General features: G+C 40.1%; 1 protein-coding gene across 1 annotated transcript in view; it reads left to right on the forward strand.

The window, feature by feature from the left end:
• LOC126212786 (uncharacterized) overlaps positions 1–22,915 on the forward strand; it is a 292,909-nt gene that overhangs the window by 195,442 nt on the left and 74,552 nt on the right. Inside the window, exon 20 of the mRNA XM_049940189.1 lies at positions 8,201–8,445. Coding sequence (XP_049796146.1) covers positions 8,201–8,445 — 245 coding nt within the window. The remainder of the gene's footprint in view (positions 1–8,200; positions 8,446–22,915) is intronic.

A 22,915-nucleotide genomic window follows, 5' to 3' on the forward strand; every position in this document is an offset into this window, starting at 1 on the left:
CAAAATACAGTTTTCATCAGGTTGCTTGAGGCTTGCAAGTGTAACTAATTTCTTTACAGTTGCTGCAATGCCACCACCAGGTCCTGTACCGTTTGCTACAACAAAACCATACCTTTCTACAGCAGCATCAAAATCTTCCTGATAGTAGGACAAATTCATGGGGGGGGATATATACAGAGTGAGTCACTAACTATTGCCACCTAGAATAACTCCGAAAGTATGATAGTAGCTGAAAAGTTTGTGGGACAAATGATGTGTGGGACAATGGGGCCCATAATATGACGATGGTTTTTTGTTGCTCTGTGGGGTCACGTCAGAGATATGAAGGTCAACTTTGTTTTCTGAAATGGGATGGTATAGTGTGATACTTCTTTTCTGATAGGGGTTATCGAGACGAATCCAGTGATGTGTAACGGTAAGGTCTTTGAAGGTCAACAAAGGTGGCATGAACATCCATTTACAGAAGGTGTTGGAAGTGGTGACCATAGGTATCAAATGCAGTGCTGCAATCTTCTTACCATGGGTTGAGTGGTATTTGTTATCACTTCGGCACTTATCAAAGCACATGCTCTGACAATTCTCTCCCCTATATCGTGCGAATAGTAAATATTCGACAAATATGGCATGTCCATCTGACGTGCCATTGACATGTAAACACCATTCGGCTGTCTCGCAAGCCAACAATAATAGGAACGGTAATACTAGTATTGTCGAATCAGGTGAATGTGAATGATGTATTCCTTTGAAGAACAAGTCGATATGCCTCCCATTTATGGAGAATGCAAACTAAATTCATTTACAACTAAAGAGTTATACAGTGCAAGATATCCTCAACATACTCACTCTACATGTCATATACATTTAAATATGTGTATGATAAATTGAGAACAACTGGATCTTTAACGCATCGGAAACATATCCAGCAAAGGAACGTTACTAATGAGGAAACGGAAAGTGGTAGTCTTTCTTGCCACTGTGGTTCGAGATCCTTGCGTTAGTTCGCGTCAAATCACAAGGGAACCTGGCATGAACCAGAGTAGTGTTGTTCGTGTTCTATATCACCATGAATATCATCCTTACCATATCAGTCTCCACCGAGAATTAACTGGTACGGATTGTATCCGTCGCATTGAATTCTGCCCCTGGGCTCAGATTCAGAGGGATGAGACATTTATTAATTTGATTTTATTTACTGATGAGGCTGCATTCACAAACCATAGAAATGTTAATTTGCATAACATGCATTACTGGACAACTGAAAATCCGTGTTGGCTGCAGCAAATTGTACACCAAAAACCGTGCTCGGTGAATGTACGGTGTGGGATTCTGGAGGACAGAATTATAGGCCCCTATTTCATCGAAGGCAGTCTTAATGCTAGGAAGTACACCACATTCCTGAAAGAAACATTAGGTCTGTTACTGGAAGAAATACCTTTAGGAAAAAGGTATCGACGCGAACAGTGTCGGGCACATTTTTCGCAGTTAGCTAGAAATGAGTTGCAGACAAAATTCCCAAATCATTGGATTGGATGCGCAGGAGATGTGTCGTGGCTGACTAGTTCACCAGACTTGACGCCTCTGGATTGTTTCTTGTGGGGATTCGTAAAAGACGTTTATAAAGACATTCCAACTACACCTGAAGATATACAAGAGAATTGTCAGAGCATGTGCTACGATAAGTGCCGATGTGATGAGGAATACCACTCAGTCCGTGATAAGAAGATTGCAGCACTGCATTGATACCAGTGGTCATCGCTTCAAACACCTTCTGTAAATGGACGTTTGTGCCACCTTTTTTTGACTTCCGTTGACCTTCAAAGACCTTACTGTTACACACCATTGGATTTGTCTCGATAGCTGCTATCAGAAAATAAGTACCAAACAGTTAACCAAAACTGAACACTTGTAAGTGTCAGTGTCATTCATACTAAGGAGTCAGACTCGTCAAACTTGCAATGATAAGAACACGCACCTAAGAAACACATTGGCAATGCAGCATTGCATGTAACAAATGCTACACAGTGCTTTTATGATGCCAATGTGTGTTCTTCACACTTTGATAGCTTTTATTTTACTACCTTCAACATTAACTTAAAATTTTGGTGCGAGACACCGTGGGATCCACTGGCTTTGGCAAGGGCATTGACTGCAATTCAAAAAATTTTGGGAATCCAGTTTTTTACATCAGACTGCACATATGTCTTTGAAATAAGCTTTCAATTCCTTACGATCGTGCAATCGTAGCTGTTTCTACTTGTGTGTCCTAACTCTATTTTCTTTCACGTACATACACTTTTTTCTTCCATGCATCATATGGCTCGTATTACGATTATAGTAGAAATAACGTACACGTTGAACAATCACGTACACATTGAACTATTTTCTCACACAGTGGCTTACCTGGCTTTGGATTTGGTGTCACAGATAAACCATGTTCTGCCACTAGTTGTTTTGTTCTCTATACTGTATGATTGGAAGTGCAAAATTGTTTCATTGTTTTCCTCATATTCCACCTCTTTGGAAGTACAGCCAGAATTTGTATTTTATCACACACTGCTTCCACTACGAAACTTATCTTTCAACTGGGCTATGATTTTTCTTTCTGCATTTTTCATATTCATCTTTTTTCCAGTATTGTCACATAAGTGTGATCCAACAGTGATGTCTTTAGATGGGTACTTTTTCTCATACTAAAGCTGCCTTTTCTTTCCGGGAGGACAGTATGTAGAGAATCTAGTGCCAGTTCAGATCCCATTTCATCTTCACTTACATCTTCTGTGGAAGTACCTAGCACATCTGATGCTTCACTTGCAAGGCTTAATGGTTTTTTTGATATTTGTGTTCTATATTTGCTGCAAATATTTCCACCTAGCAATACAGTGCGACACGTTTGGTCTCCTCTCGTGAACATTCCTCAAATTCTTCTGTACTCTTGCATGACCTCCTTTTGGAAATGGATTGCAACAAGTCAGTTTTGACTTGAAACCCATTTTTTACGAAGATCATTAAAATATTACTTCACAGAGTAAACTAAACACATCCAGGAAAAAGAGCCAACGATGGTTGTTTAGAGTAAAAGTCTATTTGACTGACTGTTCACAGTAACAAATGATCAGCAGTCGGTCAGACTAATAGTGACCGGTATCGGATGCTGTTTTCAGCCTCTGACCGAGTGAGCCATAATCAAACTTGACAAGATTGCAAAATGTTTGATTGTGCCACTCGAGTATCATTTGTAACATGTTGCCAGATTGGAACTAACAGTGGTCTCACAGTTGTAGTTAATCACAAGAAATTTTATTCAAATATTGGGTTGTACAGTGTTTTTCTGTTGAGAGTGTGAAATGAAACAAATGGTTGAGAAGCAGAATGTATTATAATACACTGCCTGACAAAACTCTGAGGCATCCAGAAGAGGAGGAGGAAAGGAAATGAAACTTCGTGCGTCAGGAGAGAGGGTATGTGGCGTTATTTCAGTGATTATGATATCGAGTTAAATATATTTCTAGTTAGTGTGATGAATGGCAGCTGACACTTAATGTGGAAAAATGCAAGTTAGTGCAGATGAGTAGGAAATACAAACCTGTAATCTTTTGGATACAGCATTAGTAGTGTTCTACTTGACACAGTCGTGTCATTTAAATATCTGGGTGTAACGTTGCAGAGCAATACAAAATGGAATGAGCACGTGAAGATTGTGGTACGAAGCCAGGAGTGAGACTGCTGTGCCTTTCCAAAATATCTGATGATCGGGACCTCTTCCTGTGTCGCCGACATACCGCTCACAGAATGTTGTCTGCAGTGGTGCAGAACTTTGATTTGTCGCCGAGCGTGCCGTGCCATCCGTCAACAGTTTACGCCTCCCAGTCACGGCACCACTCCGAATGCGGCTGTTTGTCTCGTGGTGTTAATGGCAGCTTACGGGTGAGACACTAATTCTCGAGACTGGCTACTGCCAGTCTCCGAATGGTGGTGTGGGTTGACAGAATGTCGTAGGAGTCCTTTACTCGTCCGATGCCGGATGCGGACGTGAAGGGGCCGTCGTGTGCTCGACACGTGGTACGTCGATCTTCCCTCGTGGTGGAGGAATGCGGTCGATTAGAACCTTAGTGACGAATGTACAGTGCAGATTTGCCTGGATTTGGTATGTGCTGGATGTTAAAATAATGTTCTCCGACACACTGACGAATCGTTAGCCGAACTGGACTGATCGCGAGGGCTTTGCATTGCTCAGTATATGCCCTGTCTTAACAGTATATGTTCTTTGGCCTGTTGTCAAAAAGAGTTACATTTACTGATTTATAATGAAAACTTAATGATTTACAACAAACTGTTAGTACAGTTTTAAAGATAATAAACGACGATTCATTCTCAGTACATATTTAAATATTTCTTTTGACTTTTGTCTGGAAATTTGGTATTGAAGTTACAATAATAATACCTATTGTGAAATCATTCCTCGCATCTTGATTTCGTGTCTGATTTTATTCCAGACATTTACTGAGGTGCAGTAGAAAATGCTAAAAAATTGACTTCCAGGTTTAAGTTCTGTATGATAATTTCATAGTATCAAAGTGACTGAAATTCAATAGTGTTTACATCAGAATGTTCAAGAATCGTTAATGAAAAAGTTAATCACAACTGATCCGATTGGTTTTTCGTTATTGGCATGATACGTAAAGTGCACAAGTTAAATTAAATACATCTGGTGACTGATAGTGGTTCCAAAAGTCTGTCTTTAGGTATGCCGAAATTTACAAACTTTGCTTGTTAGTTATTGGTTTAATTACAACTTGGATATTTCTCCTAACATTTCTATGGCAATGTACTAATGTCGTGAGGCTGAAATTTATGAGAGTATATCGAGTCACAACGTCAGGTTTTTCAACTATTTGTAACTTAAATGATCCAAAATAATGTTAATGATGTTGACTAAGTGTATAATTGAACCAAACAGTTTCATTTGCTGATAGAAATTAAGGAAAACAGTCTTTCTAACTTCTGTCCATTACATGTTGTGGATTGGGTAATATACGATCTGATAAACTTTTAGTGGTATCAAAGCATCTATCAACTACCCTGTAACTAGTCCTGTTACACCACGCAGTCTGACAGCGAACCACTGTCGTATCTGAATGCACCGCTAGTCTCGATATTGCAAGATTTGACCAGCTGGCCAATTGGAAGCCCACGACGACACCCTTTCCAGTCGAGTCCAGATAACACTGTGCTATACGAGTATGCGGCATCTCTTTGTACTTCACAGTAATCACTCAAATATGTGACATCCTACCAGGACCACTTATGACACTAAACACGAACAACGCTAATTCACCTGGTCGCCGTTCTACCGGTCACAGAGAATTGCAACTGTAATTGTTTACATAACTGCCAGTGGTGTATAGGTGTACAGAGTTACATCAATACTGTACCGTGTCTTCTGAGTGCTTCATCCTCCTCCTTTTTTTTTTTTTTTTTTTCAGTGTACAAATAATATTTAACAGAAATGGCTTTCCCATGTGACCATTTTTGAAGGAATAGCTATTAGTTAAGTGTGATTTGAAGGACTGTTAAACTGTGGATACATAGCTGGCTTTCTGCATTTTCTTAATGTAGTGTTGTAGATGAAATATATTTTTGGGCACGATGCCTTCGGTGTACCATCTTTATATTTATCACATTTGTACAGTCAGGCCACCGGAATTATGTCACCGACACTTCACGCACACGGAAAGCGTCGTGTAGAGGGGACACTCTTGCGATAATCCGATCTCTGGAATTTGTAAACATTGCATTGTGGTGGCGGTCCTGCATTGTCACCCCTACTACTAGAGGTCAAACTCAGCTGACGGATGGACAACTGATACGGTGTAATGACTAACAGCTGCAGAGTAGCATTGGTGACATAGCTGGTGGCTGTCACAGACATCCTTTTGGCAATAATTTGTTCGTGTAGAGGTGCACAGCCCCAGTGTATTGTCTAAATGATGGAATCATTTTAACCACCGTAGGCTGTCGGTTTTATTCCTTTATATGCAAGGTGCATTAAAGGAATGAAACTGACAGCCTACAGTGGTTAAAATTGTTCCCTCATTTAGATGTTTGCACAGCTGTGTAACTATAGTATCGTAACAGGGCAATAAAATATTTATTTATGTATTGTTTGTTTATTTCCAACCAAATTGAATGTAGGAGACCGCTCACCGAAAAGCAGAAGCACTGAGGTGTCGACAGGCACACACAAAACAAAGAAAACTTGTCGGTTTCTATCTGGAAAGCTGTTAAACATAACTTTTCAGTAGTAATTGAAAATTGAAGGTATTTTGGATGTATCTTTAAATGAACTTTTTTCCTGTTTTGATGGAAGGGACGTGTCTCTAAAGTTCATAACAGTTGTTTTGAATCAACCTGTATTCGAGGTTATACAAACAGATATCTTACATGACCGACATAGCAGGTGTCGGGCATTTACAGTCAGATTAACGACATCGTGATAGATAAGGTAAATTTAAGTGCCTTTGACATTGTAGACCGATTGTAAAGTTACTGATCTGTTACTGTGCCTCTTATATCTCTGTTTTACAAGTGGCAGCAGAAGTAACTAACATTTTTTATATGAATATAATAGAGGGAAACATTCCACGTAGGAAAAATATATCTAAAAACAAAGATGATGTGACTTACCAAATGAAAGTGCTGGCAGGTCGACAGACACACAAACAAACACAAACATACACACAAAATTCTAGCTTTCGCAACCAACGGTTGCTTCGTCGTCCTTCCCTCTTTCCTGACGAAGCAACCGTTGGTTGCGAAAGCTAGAATTTTGTGTGTATGTTTGTGATTGTTTGTGTGTCTATCGACCTGCCAGCACTTTCATTTGGCAAGTCACATCATCTTTGTTTTTAGATATAACATTTTTTATATATTTTCATAAAAGAACAGACAAAATCTTCAATAGATGTTGTAGTTATTTTAACTAACAATTAACTGTAACAAAAAAGGGCTAAGTGATAGGTATTTTTTATGAACGGAAGTTTCTGAAGCTCACAAAGAATTTTCTGGCTATTTAAATTTCCTGGCTTGAAGGATATTTCACAAAGTAATATGTTATTTTATTAAAAGGATGTAGTTTTGGAAACAGACAAATTGGGGCTACAGAACAATAACAGTGCAATTTGGACTGTGTTATTTTAAGATTTGGACTTTCTAAAGCATGGTAATTTTGAGTAAGTATAACTTTTTAAATATTAAGTTTTAGGAGAAAGTGAAATATTTGTTCGAAAGAGGATAATGAGAGCTTTCGTATAAGTTATGTCAATCTGGAAACAAACAGTAGAAAATCCAGAATGGAATTTATTAGGCGGGGGGCGAATTTTTAAAAGCACACGTTTTAGTGAATCGTAAATTTAGGATATTTTGTGAAATAAAATGTTCCCATAAAACTAATACTGTTATCAGTAGTCTCAAAACAGTACATTCAATAATGAAGTGTAGAGAAATAGACAGTGGATAAGAAACTTCCTGGCAGATTAAAACTGTGTGCCGGACCGAGACTTGAACTCGGGACCTTTGCATTTCGTGGGCAAGTGCTCTATCAACTGAGCTACCCGAGCACGACTCACGCCCCGTCCTCACATCTTTACTTCCTCCAGTACATCGCCTCCTACCTTCCAAACTTTACAGAAGCTCTCCTGCGAACCTTTCCCCCACGCTGTGGCTAAGCCGTGTCTCTGCAGTATCCTTTATTTCGGGAGTGCTAGTTCTGCAAGGTTTGCAGGAGAGCTTCTGTAAAGTTTGGAAGGTAGGAGACGAGGTACTGGCAGAAGTAAAGCTGTGAGGACGGGGTGTGAGTCGTGCTTAGGTAGCTCAGTTGGTAGAGCACTTGCCCATGTAAGGCAAAGGTCCCGAGTTCGAGTCTCGGTCCGGCACACAGTTTTAATCTGCCACGAAGTTTCATATCAGCGCACACTCTGCTGCAGAGTGAAAATCTCATTCTGGAATGGATAAGAATTTAGCAATTTCAGTCAGTCACAGTATATGCGTTACTTGTAGAATAGAAAACAGACGAGAAAGAATACGTAAGAAGTGGACGTGTTCCACCTCGCCGTGTCTCAGAGGGGATTGAAACCTGTAGATGCTTTAGCAGGTGTATCTAATTTGAAAGTCAGTTTGCAGGTTGGCGGTGTAATTTTTCCAGATTGCGGCATCAGCTTCAGAACTCTGCCGGAAGTAGATGCACACCACGAAGCGGAGCACGGTCGGCCCGAGTCCCCACTGCGGGAGTCGTCGGCCGCGCGGGATGCGGTCCGCGACGGCTGCACGGAGGGAGACGCCGAATCTGGTTGGGCCGCTCCTGCCTCTCCGCCCGAGGGAGAGCTCGTGGAGCGGCAGGTGACGGAGGCGCACGTGCAGGACACGCGGGCCGTGTTCGACCTGACAGTGGTGAGTGCTCGCCGCTGCTCCGTGTGACTCTCCTGTCGCCTTTACCTGGCTGCAGATGTGTACGTTTTGCAATTCGTCTACTGTGCGAGATTTGTTTTGGATTTCCCAGTACTTACAATGGTTATTTACTGAGGCTTCACTTGAAATTGCCAAAAAGTTTGCCACAGTTACCGTTTTGCTAATTGTTCCAGAGTTTGTGCATTACCAGCTGAGTTCACAGGTAATACAGATAAAAGAGAGAACGTTCTCTGGAGAACATTCTCAGACCAAAACAACATTTACTGAGAAACTTCTCAATTTTATTCAAAGCTTATTCTGTGTCCGAGTTCTCTAGACCGACGAGCCCTGTGACAGCACGAATGCAAATTATTCCGGTACAGTCGATCCCTCGAAATCGTCCAGGGTGTTCTGTAAATCTGATGTGAATTTGCAGGGTAGGAGAGGTGCTTTGTGCGGTCAGTGCTGTCCTTCCACAGAAAGTGTAGCGGCGTGAAGCGTTGTCGGCAGCACTGTTTTCGGTATCTGTGTGTAGAGCTGCCGTTCTCGCTGCCTCCCCTTCTCCTCCATGAGGTTCTCACTGTGTACCTTATGCCACATCTGGCACAGGACACACGCATAATCTTACATTTCATTCAGCCTGCTCAGTAGGGAGAAAAATATTCGGTGTACAGATACGGAAATGTCATTGCCCTGTTCTGGAAGATTCGCACTTTTATTTGGTTTTACATTTATGTGTGGCAACAAATTATTAAGACAGTTATGGACAGATTACAAAAATGCATTTTCTAACCGTGTTACTGAATTTTCATCATGCACGAAACTTTTTTGTTATCGAAGTTGGGTGAACACACTATGTGAACAAAATCTTGAGAATACGTCACATTTTCATCTTTTCAAAACAGAAACTCTTATGTCACATGATTTTGACAATATTAGGAAAAGGATAGGTTACCACTCGCTGTAAGGGGTGACGAGTTGAGTTGTGGGCAGGCCCAGTGGGAAGACTGTTATCACATTTAGCTTTCGGCCAAAACCTTTTTTGGGAAAGAAAACACACACATTCACACAAGCAAGCTCACCTGACGCACAGGTGACTGTTGCTCTGTCTGCTGGGAATGGCAGTCCTCTGTGTGTGTGTGTGTGTGTGTGTGTGTGTGTGTGTGTGTGTTCTTTTCTGAAGAAGATTTTGGCTGAAAGCTAAATGTGTAACAGTCTTTCCATTGTGCCTGTCCACAACTCGGCGTGTCATCCTTACGATGAGTAGTAATCTATTCTTTTCTTATTGGTCATGGTATTCCAGCCTGTAGTTTCCACTGTTTGGTGATAATTTTGGTTAAATATGGCTCATAATGGTCCACTTATGCATCAAGTACTTAAGCGGTTGCCCGTGCAGACTTGTTACGAGAAACAGATCACTAGGTGTGTAATAACCCAGTTATTAATCTTTCTCATCTTCCTGCTTATTTGTAACGTATCAAAATATGAGTTTTACCCTGTGAGAAAATGTGAGAGTGAACATCTGAAAATGTTAGTGACACTGTTGTCTGGTGCATACCTAAGTCATCTCGTAAATCGGTCTGGAAACTTGGGTCTGCTAAATAGTGCATAAATGTTTTCTTTTTTGCTTTGTTTGAAAGGTGCCCCCCGCCCCCGCCTCCCACCTCTTCCTTCACGATCATCGGGAAGAAAGTTCACCACCCAAACAGTGTTTTTATTTTTAAACCCGTATCCACTACTACAGTTTCCGTCTCGATTATTTCTTTGCTCTACGTATATCTTTTTTTCCCTACTTAGCAACATAAATTCTGCTATTTTGCTTAAAAAACAAACTTCATCTAATCAGAAGCTACTCAGCTCGAAGTATGCTACAGAGCTCACTTCGAAAAACAGAGAATGTTCTCCGCTTGCGAGAAACTCGTCTAGTTTAATTTGTACGAAACTGGAGTATGTTCTTCGTGCAGAACAACTTGCCCACCCTTTTACTCGGCGTAAAAACTTCTCGGGTGAAGTACATTCTCTGACTCACTTTATTTGTGTGAACTTGAAAATTTTCTCCGAAGTTGTGAAAATAAAATACATTCTTCATTTTATTCGTGCGACCGAGTGTTATCATTTTGTCCCCACAGTATTATGACATTTTTGTAACTCTCTATCAGGTGCGTAGTTACGCCTAATTCTGCTGAACTCGCCACTCTTTCCGAAAATCGGAGGTCAACTGTAACCACTCGACCTACGCCAAATAAGTTCCTTCAGTTTGTTGTTACCTAACCACGGGAGGGCCGCACACAGTGTATTAATTTAGTGCCTAATTTGCTAACCTAGGGATCCGGTTATGCGCTGTTGCATTGTGCCCTAATAAATTTTTTAAATGACGAAATCCCATCTTAACGAACAGTCGATGACTAAAGTGCAAAGCACAAATAAATGTGAAATATTAAACAAGGTGATGTAGGAATAGTCTGTTTAGGCAAGAGTGTGCCCTGACATTCTCAGTTTTATTTAGCACAAGAAAACAAGCTATATTAAATGGCGACTTTACACAGGCAAATAAAAAAAAAAAAAATTACGATTTATGTGAGGACGAACGAGTGTAGTGTAAGCTGTCTCTTTAGTGGACTTGTTGCATCTTCCAAGTGTCCTGCCAATGAAAAGCAACCTTTGGCTCGCCTTCCCCATAATATTATCTACGTGGTCTTTCCAACTGAAGCTGTTCGTAATTTTAATACCCAGGTACTTAGTCGAATTGACAGCCTCGAGAATTGTACTATTTATCGAGTAATCGAATTATAGCGGATTTCTTTTGGAACCCGTGTGGATCACCTCACACTTTTCGTTACTTAGCGTCAACTGCCACCTGCCACACCATACAGCAATCTTTTCTAAATCGCTTTGCAACTGATACTGGTCTTCGGATGACCTTACTAGACGGTAAATTACAGCATCATCTACGAACAACCTAAGAGAACTGCTCAGATTGTCACCCAGGTCATTTATATAGATCAGGAACAGCAGAGGTTCCAGGACGCTTCCTTGGGGAACACCTGATATCACTTCAGTTTTACTCGACGATTTGCCGTCTATTACTACGAACTGCGACCTTCCTGACAGGAAATCACGAATCCAGTCGCACAACTGAGACGATACCCCATAGACCCGCAGCTTGATTAGAAGTCGCTTGTGAGAAACGGTGTCAAAAGCTTTCCGGAAATCGAGAAATACAGAATCAACCTGAGATCCCCTGTCAATAGCGGCCATTACTTCGTGCGAATAAAGAGCTAGCTGCGTTGCACAAGAATGATGTTTTCTGAAACCGTGCTGATTACGTATCAACAGATCGTTCCCTTCGAGGTGATTCATAATGTTTGAATACGGTATATGCTCCAAAACCCTACTGGAAACCAATGTCAATGATATAGGCCATGCCACGAAAAGCAGTGGCACTCCCGGTCGTTATTCCGTCACTGTCCGAGGCACATTTATGCCGGTCGTCAGAGCTCAGTTTGATGTGGTACTGATCACTGAAGACAATTTTACTTAAGTCAGAGTGAGACCAGGCCAAAGACGTGTCTGGAGACACCACGGACGACAGTGGGATTCCGATCCGACTGTCACCTGCCGTACGGCCTGATAACCGGGACTGACGTCTTGTCGTGCCATTTCTTCTCATAGTGGGACCCTTTGGCTGTTATTCGTAGCACCTGCACGGCCCAGCAGTATGTCGACAATACTTATTTAGCAGTCTCGAAATATTGCCGGGTTTGATAGTTTTGTATATTGTCGTGACTGTGGACCGTAAAAGACGCAACCTACACAGTGGTTTGATGTTTGCTGGGATCCTTCAGTGTAGATGAAGAATTAATCTGGCAATTTAATGAGCATCTTCCTATACAGTTTTGAGTAAATATTGACGGATCATTCTCCACACTAACAATTAGATTTGTAGGTAAGTGGTAAATTACTAGCTAAGTGGTAAATTATAGTGGAATAATCGTGTTCATAGATTGGACGGTTCTTCGTGACGGTAATTTTTATTTTAAAGTAATTCCATAACTTACAACCTTTGTATAAGCCCAGTGTGATTGTTATTCTACATAAATCTTTCTGTTGTATTTTCTTTCCATGTAAAATGCATCTCTATTTTTACTTTGTGACAAGAATTTTGGCGAAAGATTTTGTTATATCATAGTACTTGTTCGTTGGGTAGTATGGAAGGCAGTAGCAGTGTGTGAAGGGGTGGCTGAGCAAACAGAGTGGAAAGATGTGTGTAAAATGTTATGAGTTCGAGAAAATGTGAATAAATGTAAAAATTACAAATGTTGGATTGAATTAAAAAATTGACCATTTGCACCTGATGCACACAAAACCCAGATCTTTTGCAAATAATGTAATAATTACAATCATCAGTAGACTAGGGTGTTGATCCATGCTCTTCAATAATTTTAAGTACATTGCAATAATCTCTTATCTCTCTCTCTCTCTCTCTCTCTCTCTCTCTCTCTCTCTCTCTCTCTCTCTCTCTGTGTGTGTGTGTCTCTATCTCCCTTAGTGATTTAATGAAAGCAGGAATGTCTTAAGTGTGATACACTGATTTCATCCCCGTTGATCAATTCTTTTAACTCGCTTCAAACTGTATTCCTTGCGTGAGACTGGCTGAGCCACAGCTCCGCTGTCCTTTCCTGTCCCCTTCAGCCTCTGGCAGGAGAACCTCTGGTGATAATGTTGCAAAATCATTGGAGGAAATGTAAGTGGCAGTGAAAGCTCGAGTCAAGTTTCGAGGCGACTGCTGACAGGTAAGTGGGAAATCTAGGTTTGAGTCTGTCTGTCAGAGATTTGTAGTTGTTACGACATATTTATTTATGTCGTGTACACTACAGCACCAAATCCACATGCCGAACCTGCCGAGTGGAGTTGTCACCACTCTATGTGCACTGCAGAAAAACTCGTGGCTGGCAGTTTCGTTATTTGTCATCACACTGGTGCACACTCGCCGATTGCGGTGCAGTGGGCAGGTGCCCCTGACACACAGCGAAGGAAACTTGGACTCGGCGCAACTTGGTGGTGCCGACAGGCCCGACAAGTGAGAGTTAAAATTTCTTTTTAGCTATCAATTTTCTGTGTTTGTGGGGTTATTGTGCACTGTACACTGATAAGCCAAAATGTTGTGCCCACTGCCCACCGCAACATTGTATGTCGCCTTTTGGAATTGCGGGCACGTTATGTGGTAACAGAAGTATGTAAGCAGAGCAGACACGGACGATGGAACACCCTGGGGAAGATATGGGCTTCAAATGGGGAAATCCGTTGACACACACAGGAAGCGGCTACAAGGGTAGCGGAGTACGTGTGGAGTGCACATGTGGGTCTTTTAGATTAGAGAATTCCCTCCCTAGGCCCGACAAGATGCCTCCTGAGACGCGGCAAGGTAGGAGTAGGCAAAATGCAACAGGGAATAACAGTATTAATGTGCTAATAGTAAACTGCAGGAGCGTCTATAGAAAGGTCCCAGAACTGCTCTCATTAATAAACGGTCACAATGCCCATATAGTACTAGGGACAGAAAGTTGGCTGAAACCAGACGTGAACAGTAATGAAATCCTAAACTCAGATTGGAATGTATACTGCAGAGACAGGCTGGACAGTGAAGGGGGAGGCGTGTTTATAGCGATAAGAAGTGCAATAGTATCGAAGGAAATTGATGGAGATCTGAAATGTGAAATAATTTGGGTGAAGATCATGGTAAAAGCAGGCTCAGACATGGTAATTGAGTGTCTCTATAGGCCCCCTGGCTCAGCAGCTGTTGTGGGTAATTTGGAAAATATTTGGAGTAGATTTCCCCACCATGTTATAGTTCTGGGAGGAGATTTTAACTTGCCGGATATAGACTGGCAGACTCAAACATTCATAATGGGTGGCATGGACAAAGAATCCAGTGAAATTTTTTTAAGTGCCTTATCTGAAAACTACCTTGAGCAGTTAAACAGAGAACCGACTCGTGGCAATAACATATTAGACCTTCTGGTGACAAACAGACCCGAACTATTTGAAACAGTTAACGCAGAACAGGGAATCAGCGATCATAAAGCGGTTACTGCATCGATGATTTCAGCCGTAAATAGAAATATTAAAAAAGGTAGGAAGATTTTTCTGTTTAGCAAAAGTGACAAAAAGCAGATTTCAGAGTACCTGACGGTTCAACACAAAAGTTTTGTCTCGAGTACAGATAGTGTTGAGGATCAGTGGACAAAGTTCAAAACCATCGTACAATATGCGTTAGATGAGTATGTGCCAAGCAAGATCGTAAGAGATGGAAAAGAGCCACCGTGGTACAACAACCGAGTTAGAAAACTGCTGCGGAACCAAAGGGAACTTCACAGCAAACATAAACATAGACAAAGCTTTGCAGACAAACAAAAATTACGCAAAGCAAAATGTAGTGTGAGGAGGGCTATGCGAGAGCCGTTCAATGAATTTGAAAGTCAAGTTCTATGTGCTGACTTGGCCGAAAACCCTAAGAAATTTTGGTCTTATGTCAAAGTGGTAGGTGGATCAAAACAAAATGTCCAGACACTCTGACTAAAATGGTACTGAAACAGAGGATGAGAGACTAAAGGCCAAAATACTAAATGTCTTTTTCCAAAGCTGTTTCACAGAGGAAGACTGCACTGTAGTTCCTTCTCTAGATTGTCACACAGATGACAAAATGGTAGATATCGAAATAGACAATAGAGGCATAGAGAAACAATAAAATGCTCAAAAGAGGAAAGGCCGCTGGACCTGATGGGATACCAGTTCGATTTTACACAGAGTACGCGAAGGAACTTGCCCCCCTTCTTGCAGCGGTGTACCGTAGATCTCTAGAAGAGCGTAGCGTTCCAAAGGATTGGGAAAGGGCACAGGTCATCCCCATTTTCAAGAAGGGACGTCGAACAGATGTGCAGAACTATAGACCTATATCTCTAACGTCTGTCAGTTGTAGAATTTTGGGACACGTATTATGTTCGAGTATAATGACTTTTCTGGAGACTAGAAATCTACTCTGTAGGAATCAGCTTGGGTTTCGAAAAAGACGGTCGTGTGAAACCCAGCTCGCGCTATTCGTTCACGAGACTCAGAGGGCCATAGACACGGGTTCACAGGTAGATGCAGTGTTTCTTGACTTCCGCAAGGCGTTCGATACAGTTCCTTACAGTCGTTTAATGAACAAAATAAGAGCATATGGACTATCAGACCAATTGTGTGATTGGATAACAGAACGCTGCATGTCATTCTCAATCGAGAGAAGTCTTCCGAAGTAAGAGTGATTTTAGGTGTGCCGCAGGGGAGTGATGGGAAATTGAACTGAAATGCAGGAGGATGTGCAGCGAATTGACGCACGGTGCAGGGAATGGCAATTGAATCTCAATGTAGACAAGTGTAATGTGCTGCGAATACATAGAAAGAAAGATCCCTTATCATTTAGCTACAATATAGCAGGTCAGCAACTGGAAGCAGTTAATTCCATAAATTATCTGGGAGTACTCATTAGGAGTGATTTAAAATGGAATGATCATATAAAGTTGATCGTCGGTAAAGCAGATGCCAGACTGAGATTCATTGGAAGAATCCCGAGGAAATGCAATCCGAAAATAAAGGAAATAGGTTACAGTAAGCTTGTTCGCCCACTGCTCGAATACTGCTCACCGGTGTGGGACCCGTTGTAACATTACGAGTCAAGACAGCTATAACAGAACTTGAATAGTGTAAAGTTATCGTTAAAAACGCACGCCGCGCGATTTGTTACGATTTGGTCGGTCATAATAGTAGTAACATGCTTTTGAATACAATTAAAATATAACGGCGATATCTGTTTAGCGTTATTGGAAATAATATGTAATAAATTCATGGGTATGGTAGCCGATCCTATAAGAAGAGGTAAAATTGGGCATATTAAGGTGTTTTGCTTTATATCGACTAAGCCGATGATACGGCGTCTTTTTTTTCCGTTTACTCTTAGAAGAAGAAAAAAAAAAAAACAAGTAACGATGTGCTAATTGTGCGTTGTGGAAAATATAGGGGCGAATTTTAAATAGCTACAGTGTATAATCAGACTAAAAAATGGACTTTCAGTTACGTAAAATAGCGGACAGTGAAGTGTGGTCATTAAATTGAGTACACCTACAGGGCGGTAAATTCCGGAATAAGTATATTCGCATCTCACGAGGGACGCGATATTGAGACCGTTTTTTTTTTTATTATATCACGGAGAACGGGCTTCAATTTACAAAAAACGAGAAAAGCTGTATCATTATCATTGACTGTTGGTGTCAAGTAACCAAAACTGTTCATCAAAGGGTTTCGGTGAATGAGTGGTGAATGTGAAATGAAACTGTGAACAAAGTTATGTTAAATAAAGCAGAAGAGACAAGACAGTTTGGTAGTACCTGTTATTATTCCATAAACTGTAACATTTCTTCTCGTTGTACGAAGCCTTTATAGACGATCGTTATGACAATTTGCTTTGAAGGGATCTCGTTACGAGTTAAGTTTTGGGGACCTGGTCAACAGGGGATAGTTCGTAGATCTTAAGTGCTGCAGCTATTCTGGAATCAGGTGCTACCGTGACCGTTGTGTGTTGTCAGTGGCTTAAGGTCATCATATCTCATGCTCTAAGATCGACGCGCCTTTCCTCTTGGTATAACGGTGTCTCACGGTAACCACGACAACGCAGACGGCGAAGGAAGACACGGTAGAAGTGGCGCCACAACGTGCGGCTCGATCGAGGAGGATTGCTGCATCGAGTCGAGTGTCATCCGGATTCACGAACCCTAGAGTTGGAAAATATTTTAGCAGCCAGTGAGTCTGTCCAATGAAAGAGGTATTCTTCAATAATCGCTAAAAGTGAGCGATACTACCAGGTATGATTAAAATAACTGTATAATTATAAAAAAAAAGGAAGTTGAGACTTGTGATTTCGGTAGATAAATATATATAAATACATAGTGAAAATAAGTGTATGTCTTGGTAGTGAATAATCATGTCAAAACGAACGAAAAGAATACATGATAATGTGCAGTTGAGTAGAGTAATGAGTAGAGAGAGAGAGAGGAAAGTGAAGAGGATAGGGATGATGCATCCCATGAGCTCAATGTGGGACAGGAGACATGTACAGATAATAATATAGTTATTGATTTAGAGCCGTTAGGAGATTCAAATACAATGATAAGTAAGGTAAGCAGCGTGGGAGAACATACAGATCTTGAGGTTTCGGAAGTAGATCAGCAAGTTGATCCTCAAAATGGAAATATTAATCAAAACATATTTGATATGCTGGTATCAATAAATACTCAAATGGGTGTAATGAATGGAAGATTTGGTTCACTAGAAAGAGATAATAAGCAATTAAAAGAGGACAATCAGAAGTTAAATGAAAAATTTGAGGCCAAATTTGGCTCATTAGAAGTTAAAATGGATTCTTTGGAAAGCAAACTGAACACCTTTGATTATAAACTAGAAAATACTAAGAAAGAATTAAAGACGGACTGGGAGACTCAATTAAATGCGAAATTTGGAGAACTAGATGTAGAGTTTTCTAACACCTTAGAAAGGCAATATAATAATTTAATGGGAAAACTTCATGACGTAGAAAAGAAATATGAGGTAGTTTCGAAGAGTTATGATGGCCTGTCCAATAGGATGGTTAAATGTGAAAGCAGCTGTTTCAATGCTAGCGTACAGATAGAAGAGCTTTCTAAACAAATAGTCGAGTTTGAGTCTGATGCTCGTAAGGGGATTGACAAGTATTTAGTAGATCAAACTAAAAGACTTGACGAAGATCTATCTGAATGGATAGAAATAAAAGGAAATGAAATTGTAGACAAGGTTAAGACTACTATTGGATCCCAGCCAAATGAAAATATCAATGAGTACCTAAGTAGAAATGATGAATTAATTAAGCTCTTCACTAGCGAATTTCGGAAAATAAAAGACAAAATAGTTGATGAGTTACCTAAATGGCAAAAGGAAACCAATCATAAATTGGCGGAGTTAGAACGAAAGTCATCACAAAATTTGTTGACAGAGGACGAACGTTCGGAGAATAGGTCGAAAAACAACCGAACATGTGATAATACGAAGTACAATTGTGGTGCAAATTTGCATTGGGAAGTTGATGATTCGGTTGGTAAAGATGATGATTCTTTTGGTCAGCGAGGATATTTGTCTTCTTTAAAGGTGGAGAACAGCATTTTTAAAAGTAGACAATTCCCAACATTCTCCACTGAAAAGAACAACCTGCATCCGAAAATCTTTATCAATAATTTCAAAAGAATATTTCCACGTAGCTGGTCAGAACACGACCGACTTCAATTTATAGTATCCAAAATTACCGGAGAAGCCGCATTATGGGCCGCCGAAGTAAGTGAAAGTTGCCATACTTGCGCTGAGTTTGAACAACTTTTTTTGGCTAAATACTGGTCGTCGAGTAAACAAGAGAAATTAAGAAAAGAGGTTTACCAACCTGAGTATTTTAACAGTAAAAGGAGTACTTTAAGGCAATATTTTGAAAAGTACATAAATAAGACACGTTATTGGAGTGATCCAATTTCTCACAAGGAAGTGATCAGAATTTTGAAGGGAAGGTTGCCCATAAATATACGTGAAAAGTTAATAAATGTTCCTGACCACGATGTAGAACAATTCTTGTCGGTGATTGACTCTATAGATATGATTATGGAAGACGCAAGACAAATGAGTAGTAATCAAATGTCGACTCACACTCATAGTAATACGAGTAATTATAATAATAATAATTTAACTTATGATAATAATAATACCGAAAACCAGGTCAAACCCGCATCACAGGAGCGTGGACAATCTTCATCCTATGGTTGCAATAAAAACAATGATTATAATAAATATAGAAGAGATACTTACTGTGCTAGAGGTAAACCTCGATATGGTGACGCGAATGTGCATAGTAGTGATATTAATAATAGTAACAGATACCCAAGTGATGAACCCAATAGCATTCGACCTTGGGAAGATAATTCGAAGCATAATGTTCATCGGCAGGATGGAACAAATGCCTCGAGTCCTCATCCAGCACAAGGAGTTATACCAATGGGCGAAGGAGCCTCCAATGTGCGACGGGGTGAATACCATAACTCGGATCATACTGTACGGATTGTGGAAGTTCATGAACCCCCACCGATGACTCAACGAGATAGATTAAACTAATACCAGTCACCAAATGCCTTCCTAGGATGACTGGAAAGGAGAAGGAAGGCAGGCATCAATTTGAAGTGAGAGTATTAAGGTACAATAATGATCAGGATATAAGGAATGAGTTAATTGAAGAAAAACCTGAAGTTTCTAATAAATGCGGACAAATTTTACAGGCAATAATTCCAACAAGTATAAATAATGTTGATGTTGAAATATTAATTGATACTGGAGCAACTATTAGTGTCATGACGTTGGACTGTTTAAAACAGATAAGCCGAGGGGTAAAAATGCCCACTTTTCCTATCACAGGATGTACCGTGTCTGGCGCGTTCAGCGCAAAAATGCAAAAAGTTGTGAAACAGGTACGTGTTGACGTTACAATACAGGGGGCTCAAATAGAAAGTACATTCCTGGTTGTTCCTAAAATGACAGTACCATGTATCTGGGGTTTGGATTTTTTATGTGAGACCGGTGCAATCATTAATTTAAAGAAAGGTGAATGTATATTTAATTCCAATGGTAACGTTTTGACAACCACCCTGAGAAAGGGCCGAGTAATTCCAAATCAGTTGTGTATGAATCTAATGGCAAAATATGTCAGTATTGATGATGAAAATGTGTATGATATATGCCTTATTGAATGTTCTGAAGAAATGATTGATAAAATGTCATTGCAGGAAAAGGTGTTAGAATCAGAATATTTATCTGTTATCCAAAGGGATGAACTGTACTACTTGTTGGAAGCATATCAGTCAATTTTTAGTAAACGTCCGGGTATAATAAAAGACTTTGAATACCATATAAAGACGTATGCACATAAACCCTTTTGTCGTACTTCCTATTCTATCCCATGGGCAAAGAAAGAAGTAGTCAGAAAGGAAATCAATAAAATGTTAGAATGGGGTATTATTGAGTCCTCAGATTCTGAATATTGTAACCCTCTTGTGGCGGTAATTAAACCCAAAGGTGACATCAGATTGGTGTTGGATGCCAGAGAGATCAATAAGATCATTATACCTGTACAAACGCGACCGGAGAACCTAGAAGAGTTAGTACAAAAGTTTTATGGTGCCCGCTTCTTAACTTCTTTGGATATGCGTAGTTCATATTGGCAAACTAGAATATCTAAAGAATCTAGAAAATATACTGCATTCGTTTTTCTGGGCCGAAGTTACCAGTTTACTGTCATGCCATTTGGGTTGAAAATAAGCGGTGGTGTTTTCATATCGGCCCTAGATACTGTACTGGGCAGAGACCTTTTGAATGAAGTTACTTTATATGTGGATGATTTGCTAATTGCTTCTGAAACTTGGGAGGAACATTTGGACTTATTAAGAAGAGTTTTTGCGAAATTTTTGGAATACGGAGTTACTGTAAATTTGAGAAAATCCAAGTTTGCTCATAACCAATTGAAATTTCTTGGACATATAATCACTCCTGAAGGGATGAAACCAAATCCTAAAAAGATGGATGCGATTAACAGATGTGCTTATCCAAAGAATAGAACGGAATTAAAGTCATTTATCGGCTTAGTTTCATTTTTTCGACGATTTTTACCCAATCAGTTAGGAAGCCAAGACTGTTTGTTACGGCTGTTAAGAAAAAATGTCATGTGGGAGTGGAATTCCGAATGTACGCAAGCTTTTGATAACATCCGCAATGCTTTGACTAATGCTCCACTGCTACATCATCCGAGACTTGATCAAGATTTTTATATTGCTGCGGATGCTTCTGAAACAGGATTGGGTGCCACTCTTTTCCAGATGGACAATCCAGAAGATATCAGTACCATCAAAATAATTGGGTTTGCCAGCAGAACACTCTCTAGCTGTGAACGTGCATATTGTACTACTGAATTGGAAGTACTGGCCGTGGTCTGGTCCCTTAGGAAGTTTCGCTATTTTGTATATGGAAAGAAGATCATTGTATTCTGCGACCACAAAGCTTTATCTTTTATTTTAACAGGAAGGATGTTCCATTCACGTTTAACCCGGTGGGCCTTGCTACTGCAAGAATATGATATTACGCTCAAATACATCAGAGGGAAAGACAACATCATAGCCGATGCTCTTTCAAGACTACCGAAAAGAAAGAATGACGACGAGTGTGAAGAACGGACTATTGACTTTAAAGTCATGAATTTATCAAGACAATATTGTGAGAGGCAGATTTCACAGCTATCTCGAAGTCTTCCACAACTGCAAGAAGATGATAAGTTGTGGAAAGCCATTAGGCATGCTGTTGAAAGCAAAACGCTTAGTCACTCTCAAGAACAGTATCAATTAAAATCCGGAATATTGTATCGGAGGAAGGATGAAGAAGATGTTTGGAAAGTTTGTGTTCCAAATAAATATTTAGAATCAATAGTATGGTACACTCACTTGAATTGGGGTCATTTTGGTTCCGCTAAATGTACAGCCAAAATAGCACAATACTGCTATCATCCAAATTTGGGACGTATAGCTACAAATATTATTAAGAAGTGCAAAATATGTCAGAAGGCGAAACCCATAAACTATTGTCGGAAGATAGAATTACATCCTATCATCCCACAACAACCTTTAATGTTGGTGTCATGTGATGTCTGTGGGCCATGTCCCGTGACACGTGGACGGTTCAAATATGTATTGGCTTTCTATGATCTCTTTTCAAAATATGTGAAATTATATCCTTTGAAAAATCTCCACGTTCGACCCATGTTACGCAAATTTATCAACAACTATATAACTGAGCTTGGCAAACCTATAATGATCTTGACAGACAATGCTGCTTATTATACAAGCAAAGTATGGAGAGACACTATGAAAGAACAAGGAATCCAGCACATTTACATCTCAAGATTTTACCCTTGTGGAAATCCGGTTGAAAGAATCTTCCGAGAGTTGAACCGATTTTTACGGACGTACATACCCAAACAACATTATAAATGGATCGATTGGATTTATGAATTTGAGAAAGTGTATAATGACTTGCCACACTTATCGACAGGTTATTCACCTAACCAAATAGTATTTGGTGAAAGTATTGTGCCAGAATGGATGAAGAAATTACCTGCGATAGAACAAAAGATTACCAAGAAAGAAGATATGGTGAAGAAGGTCTACGAAAACCTGAAGCATCAAGCACAATTGAGAAAAACCCGTTTTGATAAAAATGTGAAGAAAGTAGTCACATATGATGTAGGGGAAGAAATTTTATTGAGAAATCACCCAAAAGCATCAACCAGGAAAAGACTGAATAAGAAATGGCAATATTTATATACAGGTCC

Source organism: Schistocerca nitens, chromosome 11, assembly GCF_023898315.1.
Source record: "Schistocerca nitens isolate TAMUIC-IGC-003100 chromosome 11, iqSchNite1.1, whole genome shotgun sequence".
Lineage (NCBI taxonomy): Eukaryota > Metazoa > Arthropoda > Insecta > Orthoptera > Acrididae > Schistocerca > Schistocerca nitens.